Raw genomic sequence first — 8,240 nt, 5'->3', positions numbered from 1 at the left:
CGGATGGAAAGAGAGTGACAGAGCAGGTGGGTCCGCCTTCCGTCTCCCTTTTGCCAGACATCCGGCGCCCAGGTCATCAGGTCAAATGCAACCACAATGTCAGCCATGCCCACCGCCCCCCTGTCCACATTTTTAAGCCATATATAGTATGTATATGGATGTGCTCGGTGGAAAAGTGCAGGGGTTGTCGGGCACACAAATAGATATAGTATAATTGGGCTGGAAGGGATATACTCGTATATCGTGTGTACTTCATATTAATATAATTGACTTGCGGTGGGAAAATCTTTTCGATACATGTCTGCCGTTTATTGATTAAAATCCCACTTTTTAGTCGCATTGAAATTGAAAACTTGTCAATGTGCTTTTTACCCTTGAAGTGAACGGTTCGATTTTTGGAAAAGCCATAAAAAGACCACTTTTTAAGTCATGCACGAGGCAAATCCTAGTAAAAGTGTGTAAAGTAGGAGCTTAAGATACATTTTCATCGTTTGATGTACTGCCAAACACATTTAGATTTATCAAAACTCAAAGCTTAGTCAGCTGACATCTTTGGCATTGTGATATAACACTTGCACTCAAACTAAAGTTATAAAAGTTTCTAATAGTATGCACCAAACTTGGTGACCTACTTTTGGAAACCTTTACAAAATGCTTGTGACTCTTTTAATTACTTGACAGAATCTTATTCCAAGCAGCACTTAATGGTTCCTTAAATTGATTGCCTTTATATGTGTTCTTTAATACAACCAATAGTCGCTCGCAAGGCCTTCTCGTCCACCAGCTCCTCGCGACGCAGTAGCAATGGGTGTGCCAGTGGCCACGATGTCGAGGAGGACGAGGAGGAGCAGCTCTACCAGGAGGCGTCATCCAGTACAGGAGCAAACAGCGTCGATGGCAGCTGCCATCCCCTCAACGCCGCTGTCAGTGCGACACCGGTTACGGATTTCTATAGCAATGCCACCGTACTGATTACGGGCGGTACGGGTTTCGTGGGCAAAGTGTTAACAGAGAAATTGCTTCGCTCGTTTGGATTGCGTAAAATTTACATGCTGATACGCAGCAAGGACAGCCTGAGCGTGCAGGAGCGTTTGAAGGGCTTTTTCAATGAATCGGTAAGTGTCAGCACAGGATACGGTCAGCCTGTCAGCGCCGGCCCATTCCATTCCCCGGTCGGGCAGTACAATATCGGATAAAATCCCAAACCCAACCCAACTGCCTTCGAAACAGATATTCAATAGGATGCGCGAGGAGTCACCGCAATTGTTGGCGAAGGTGCATCCGATACGCGCTGATTACAGTGCCATCGACCTGGACATTGATTCCGCCGACCGAGCAATGCTCTCGTCTGAGGTCCAGGTGAGTAACTTTTGTTGCTGCTCGCTCCATCGGTTCCATCGGCTCCATCGAGTCCATCGTCCCTTGCTCCATCAGCAGCAGTTTCCATGCACCGCAACCACTCCTCTGTCGGCAATTCAATCAATGGACTTTTTGTGTGAGAAACTTTTCATGGGTCTTTGTTGTGTTTGCCTATCTGGATGGCTCCCCCGATTCCTGTCTGCTACTATCTATTTACACTAAAAAAAAAAGGAGAACCAAGCTTAAAAAATATGAAGGAATAAATACATAAATATTGCTAAAATTATTATTAAAGAAGTACATAATACCCTGATATCATGGGTGGCATTCGATACATTGAGGTTTAAAGCTGAGGTGCAAACGAGATATTTAGCTCAGTAAATTTCTTTCAGTGCTCCCCTCGGCGCCCCCTAGTTGGCACATTACGTATACGTAGAACGTTGCATGCCAAAGGCAGGCTCAATGTTTACGACAACACCAGCCAGGCAGTCAGTTTATTTCCTTCGTTTCTCACTCCTTATTTTTTCTGCTCTGTTTTGCCGATCACAAGAGGCACACGATATGTATGCATGTGCATGTGCATATGTATATGTATTTGTATATTGTATATATAAATATTTTCTACTTTTGAACAAAAATTGAAAAACCCGCCGCCACGTAAAACTGTGAAAATGTGTGTTGCCTCGCCTGCTGGTGGTTATAAAACACAATATATAAATAAATGAAAATTCCTGTGCATGCTTCAAGTGCCCGGCATGCGCGAGCCATTGTCCTGCCATCCGGGCGCATCCGCATCTGCATCCGCATCTGCATCCTCGTCCCTATCCGCATCCGCAACCGTTGGTCGTTTTTATTTTCCTCAGCTTCCCGTGGCGTTTGCGAAAACATTTTGCATACAAGTCACTCAGGCCTGGACGGTCTGCTTAGAGTCCGCTTGCACTGTTTTAGCTGAAATTGCTTTGTTGTCGATGTTCAATGCAAGCGTGGCACTGCAGGATTCCCGCCTCATCGTCCTGTTGCCAGGACCTGCCAGCTCATCTCCAACCGCTCATCCTGCTACATTTGTTGTGCTGACTTGGAGGCTGTCATGGAGCGCAGAGCAAACCCGATTCCCCACTAGATTGCTGAGTGAGCGATTAAGAGTGATGAAAAGGGATACAATAGAAACTCATTTACCTAACTTTAATTATTATTTCAGTTTTTGTTGTTACCAAGAAGTAATTAATATTAATTAATCATTTTAAGCACATATTATTCGCAATATTAGTTTTAGGACATGTAACATCCATAAGACACTAGATACTTGCCATCACTGACTTGTGCTGCTTTGTATGCGAATTTCATGTGCATTTTGCATGAGCATTTCTGTGCCAGTGGAATCTTCCCCTTTTGTTCTTTTCATTTTTAATATGCATTACAATTCTTGAGTGTGGTTTATCTTCGCCTGCAGATTGTCTTTAATGTTGTGGCTTCGGTGAAATTCAATGAGAAACTGAGCGACGCTATTGACATTAATGTCCTGGGAACGAAAAAGATCCTCGACTTGGCCATGGAAATGAAGCACTTGAAGGTAAGCGGAATGTAAACTATACTTTCATAAGAATTTCAGACTTTACATTAATAAGATTAAACGAAAGTGGTTTATAATAATGACTTTGTTAAACAATGATTCATAAAAAGCCGCTCATTTTTCTTACTGAACCAACGAAAGTATCAGCAATCAATACGCTGGCATCCAATAACGATTCCATGCATATAATTTAAAAGCCTATTAAAGGCTTCCACCGATGATGGTTTATATTCCAACCACCATCCACCCATTATTGGCAGCACTTCCATTAGTGGAAATAAACAATGGTTAAATAAAGGTTCAATATTCGCATATCGCGCTTTTAAGTAACCAAAATACATAATTCCCGTTGCTGAATAAATGCAAAAATATTTCAGTATGAATTGTTATATTTACGTGCTGTTCTCCCACTTTTTCACCCACGAATCCACCCTTTTTCCAACTATTTGGGTGTTTCATATTTTACGGCGTTGGCGGGCAAACAATTGCCAACACAATTCAATCAACATTCAACATTCCCCTCACCGATTTCAATGGCCCCCCATTTGGAACCTTACTCGTGGAAAAACATAGTCCTTCGTGCACATTTCGACACTCTACTGCAACTGCAATCGCAAATTCATCAAGGAACAAGTGTACGAGAACGAAATTGGCTACGAAAAAATCATGCAGGTTGGTTGTGCTGCCGTGCAGCTTATACATTACAAAAGAAGTAGTTAAACCATTTCAATAAATGAATTTTAAACTCGAATTTTAACACTTAGCAGACTACAGGCACTTGAAGATACATACAGTCGAGTGACAAAAGACAAAATTTCGATTTTAAAAACTCAATATTTTAATCTTAGTTAACTTAAGCTGTGTGGAACTTTCACCTGCATTCCAACTTCTACAGATCTATCGCACATTCGACGACGAAACTCTGGAGAAGATGCGGCACTGCCTGATTGGCCAGATGCCCAACACCTACACGATGACCAAGAAGTGTGCCGAGAATCTGGTGAATCACCGGGCATTCCACATGCCGGCGGGTATTTTTCGACCGCCCATAGGTGAGTTGGATGGCTGAAAGGCAGGAATATTTATTGCGGTTGCAGACTTGACTTAACAAACTAATTGTCAGATAATTAGCACAAATACCCAGGGGCAAGCATTGTGCAAGCAAAAACACACAAGAAACATTTCCAGCTCCTTCCATTTCGAGAGAAAGAGAGAGATCCCCGGAGGATCTGTGTGGCAAACAAAAGGAATATAGGAATATTTAAAATTTTGTGAAAAATGGCCAACAGAGTTGTCTTCGTTCGGTAGCTAGTGAATTTTGGGGGGAGGGTTCTTAGGGTTTACCAGATAAATGTATGTGGAAAAAGTTTTTATATTTGGTTTTTTTTTTTATTCTTGTTGTTTTGGTGATTTTGTTTGCTTATTTGTTCGTGCTGCACAAAACGCAACGTAACGTAACGAACGAAACGTAACAAAAAGTCAGTGGATGGCTGACTTAGTTTACCATCGTCTCAGTGTTCAGTGCTCAGTGCTCAGTGCTCAGTGCTCAGTGCTGGAGGCATGGAGGAATGGGAATCCTGGCTGCCGAAGCTCTCGAGGAGCAGAGCACAAACAAATTTTCATTTATTTTAACACAAAAATGCCAAAGCATCGTCCTCATGCAGCTGCATCCTAAGCTGGCTGTGCAAACGAGAATGGCAACGAAAAACGAACATTTTTGGCTGATTTGGTAGATGGTCAAATACTCTAACGTAAAATGAATGTTTTCAAAAATAAATGCTAGTTTGAATCTGAAAATATTTAGTTGAATAGTTGAATTACATAGATCTTCTTTTAATAGTATCAAAATTATTAAAGGCACAGACTTTAACACTTTGAATGAGGTTCTTTACACATTTAACAATAAAATATTTCAAATATTTAATTAATACAATTATGTGGAATATTTTATTATATTTATTATTTAACCAATATTTACTATAAAATATTTATAAGTTATAAAATCTCACTTGACGTTATATCCTTTGAACTCTCCGTAGTCAAAGAGTGTTGGTTGAAAAAATCAAGTCCAAAACTTGCAATTGGGAGTCAGGCATATCAGTTAGCAAAATGGCAAATGGAATGGGAAGTTCGGAATGAGTTGGCTTAGGTGGCATTGGTGGCTGGTAACCGAACTGGTGGACCAGCTTCATCCTACCATTATCGCTTTGACGTTGGCGAAAATCAACAAGGATACTCCGAGCCACAGTAAAAATCCTCCTTCTTCTTTTGCGTCTGCGTCTGCGATGCTCTGGCCGAGCGAACAAAGCAGCCATTAATTCTTATTTATTCGCAGTAATGTCAACGTACAGGGATCCATTTCCCGGCTGGACTGATAATTTGTACGGGCCATCAGGTTTATGCACTTGGTCCGCCCGGGGACTCGTCCGTTGCATTTACGGCAAGGCCAGCTGCAAGGCGAACATGCTGCCCGCCGATTATGTGGTGAATGCCATGATAGCAACTGCCTGGGATATCGCTCGAAGGTTAGTCCACCAGCACATAGCACACATACAACATACAACACACATGGCACAGAAGCATCCTGCTGAAGCGGCGCCAAAGGATGTGTAAAAGTTGTAAAGAGTTACACCGCAAGCTGATAGCATTCGCCGGTTTGCAAACGGCAGAAAGAAGGTGGAAATTTGTGAATACCACGGACGCAGAAATTAAGAAGGGCAAAGGTCGCGGGCGATAATGTCAAGGGACCGGAAAAAAATATCACCTTTTTATTTAATTTATTCGCTGGAATAATTTCTCCATTTTTTTAAGATTTTAACAATTATTCTTATATTCATATACTAGTTTTTTCTTTTTAACATTTTACCCATAATTTGCACATTATTTTTGCAGTTTTTCCTTTGTAAGATTTTAACAATTTTATTCATATTCATTATCCCGTTTTTGCTTTGTACGATTTTAACAACTATTGTCATATTCATTATCCAGTTTTTCTTTTGTACGATTTCAACAATTATTATCATATTCATTATCGTTTATAACTCAATACTTATATTTTTAAGGAGCCTTGCTAATTGTTGCATCATTTTATGTGTGTCAAATGAAGTACTCTGTTTCTTTCCCTGCAGATTTGAGCTCCGCGAAAGTAAAGTGGAAGGCAGAGCGGAGCTGCCCGTATACAACTACGTGTCCGATGCGAACAACATAACCTGGGGCCAATATATGCATCTGTCGCGCAAAGGATTTCACGAACCTTTCGACAAGGCGCTTTGGTGAGTTTATGCCACACACTGCATGGTATTTGCTATAAAAATATATATTCTTTATTGAATTTTTGCCGCCCCCCCTGAAAAAAAAAAAATCAACACGAACCGCTGCCGTATTGTATGCATGTCTAATCCAATGCTTAAATATTGCCGAATTCTTGTGAATGGAAAATTTATCTATGCTCTGCTAATACCTCGAAACAACGAAACCTGAACGAAATACGGAATAAAAAACCGAAAAAAAAAACACACATGGCTCAAACAACCTAAAAACCAACGTACACAAACTGGAAACACAAAACGAACTGGGGATTGCCAACTAAACCAAATCGAACCCAAATGCCAAACGAAATCGCTTGAATCGCTATGTCCACGACCTCACACACACATACACATAAAAACACACACAAACTCACACTCGCACACACACACGTACATGTCCTGCGATCGACCGCATTATTGTCACAGGTGCTTCTCGTACGTTATAATACCATCGAAGCCTCTGCATTGTGCAATTGCATTTTTCTTGCACAATATCCCGGCTTATATTTTAGATTTAATTGCCATGGTCACCGGACAAAAGCGCATGTAAGTACACTCACACATCGATTCAGCTGCTCTCCACACAAAGACACACCACCCACACATGCATGCCCGACCCTTTGCCACGCCCATTCTCACCACCGCCCCCATTGCGAATATGCTTGCTGAGGTGGCAGTGGTGTTGGTTGGTTGGTGTGGCTTTCCGGGGGGTTAGCTACATTGAATGGGTTTTAAATGGTACATGGAAAGGCAATTGAATGACCTGTTCAGGGTATCCAAGGGGCACTCATTTTTTAACATGGACTTTGCTACAGATAAAGGGGTAATCAAGGTGAATTATAGTGGCAACAAATGTGTTGTGTTGGTAACCCTTCTGCTGAGTAATATTGTACCATAAAATATTGATTAGTTAGAACTTGGCAGATTCATATATTTGCTTGCATTGCTAAAGAATAATTTAATCCAGTTTCAAAGCGAAAAAGAAAGAGCAAAGACAGTTCGTTGTTTTCATGCGTCGACCCTCTTGGCAAGCTTCTTAGTTCGGAGCGTATACGTAATATTTAACAAATTGCAATTAGAGCGCATTAGCCTCAGCATTTTGCCATTTATTTATGTAGGTGGTCGGACCCACAGCACGGACACACAGCCTCCACTCAAGCCCAACCCAATTAGCAAACATATTGACAACAATCTCTGCATCTCGATGCCCCAAAGTGCAACCCACACACACTCCATGCATTTTGTGCACAGAGAGATCGAACAGTTAAAGTAATCAATTCGATGCATGCACATAGTACTTAAATATTTGATATAATATTTTATATATTTTTTATTGTTCCGAATTGAGCCAATGATTTCTTTCGGTGCAGCTATGTGAAGGCGTACGGAAAGATCTCGCGCATAATCGACATGATGGCTTGGTTCGGATTGAAGGAGTGGAAGTTCGCCCATCGCAACATTGACGAATTGAACGAGCTGCTGCCACGCGAGGAGCGTTCGGTGCTGCAGTTCAACGTTGCGACGATTAATTGGAGCGAATATTTCCGCTCATACCTCAGCGGCATCAGGCGCTACTTCTTCAAGGATAGCGCTAACGATAATAAATTACAGCAGCGCAAAACTATTTATCGCAGGTGGGTCTGACTCACCAGGTTGGCGGCTGCAAGGAAGGGTCCTTTGGTCCTTTGGTCCGTCGCTAAGTAGTTTTTAATTACACTTTGTTTACTACCTTTTTTGCATGCTGCTCCTGCTGCTACTGGCGATGCATCTGTAACTGGACTCGCTCAGGATGCTCATTTTGCACACGCTGCTGAAGACGACATTTGGTCTTTCATTAATTATGTGCATGCTCCGAGTTTATCTCAGAATTTTCAAAATTATGCCAAAGATTTCGCTGTGAACGGGCGTCGTTGTAAATTGTAATCTTAATAAAATTGTGCGTTTCTTAAAGCGTATATCCCACTCTTGTCTGGCATTACTTATACGCCGTGTGGCGTGGAACT

General features: G+C 41.6%; 1 protein-coding gene across 1 annotated transcript; it reads left to right on the top strand.

Annotated features, from left to right (window-relative positions):
• Window positions 1-373: 373 nt before the first annotated feature.
• On the top strand, window positions 374-8,138 carry LOC120448751 (fatty acyl-CoA reductase wat). The gene is made up of 11 exons (XM_039630934.1): window positions 374-454; window positions 757-1,115; window positions 1,231-1,359; window positions 2,810-2,929; window positions 3,503-3,601; window positions 3,825-3,981; window positions 5,265-5,454; window positions 6,058-6,201; window positions 6,664-6,783; window positions 7,608-7,871; window positions 8,026-8,138. Exons 1-11 carry the CDS (start codon window positions 430-432, stop codon window positions 8,135-8,137), a joined length of 1,719 nt encoding a protein of 572 aa, XP_039486868.1. The 5' UTR covers window positions 374-429; the 3' UTR covers window position 8,138.
• The last annotated feature ends 102 nt before the right edge of the window (window positions 8,139-8,240 follow it).

The sequence above is a fragment of the Drosophila santomea genome, chromosome 3L, assembly GCF_016746245.2.
Source record: "Drosophila santomea strain STO CAGO 1482 chromosome 3L, Prin_Dsan_1.1, whole genome shotgun sequence".
Taxonomy (NCBI): Eukaryota; Metazoa; Arthropoda; class Insecta; order Diptera; family Drosophilidae; genus Drosophila; species Drosophila santomea.
Note: the sequence above shows the minus strand (reverse complement) of the source record. Positions and strands in the feature narration are given on the sequence as shown.

Bases quoted from the DNA above. Each gene is read 5' to 3' on its own strand.
- LOC120448751 (XM_039630934.1), top strand. From the start codon at position 430: ATGCACGAGGCAAATCCTAGTAAAA. The intron at 2,930-3,502 runs GTAAGCGGAATG...GGAAAAACATAG, and splicing joins TGGAAATGAAGCACTTGAAG to TCCTTCGTGCACATTTCGAC. The intron at 6,784-7,607 runs GTAAGTACACTC...CTTTCGGTGCAG, and splicing joins GTCACCGGACAAAAGCGCAT to CTATGTGAAGGCGTACGGAA.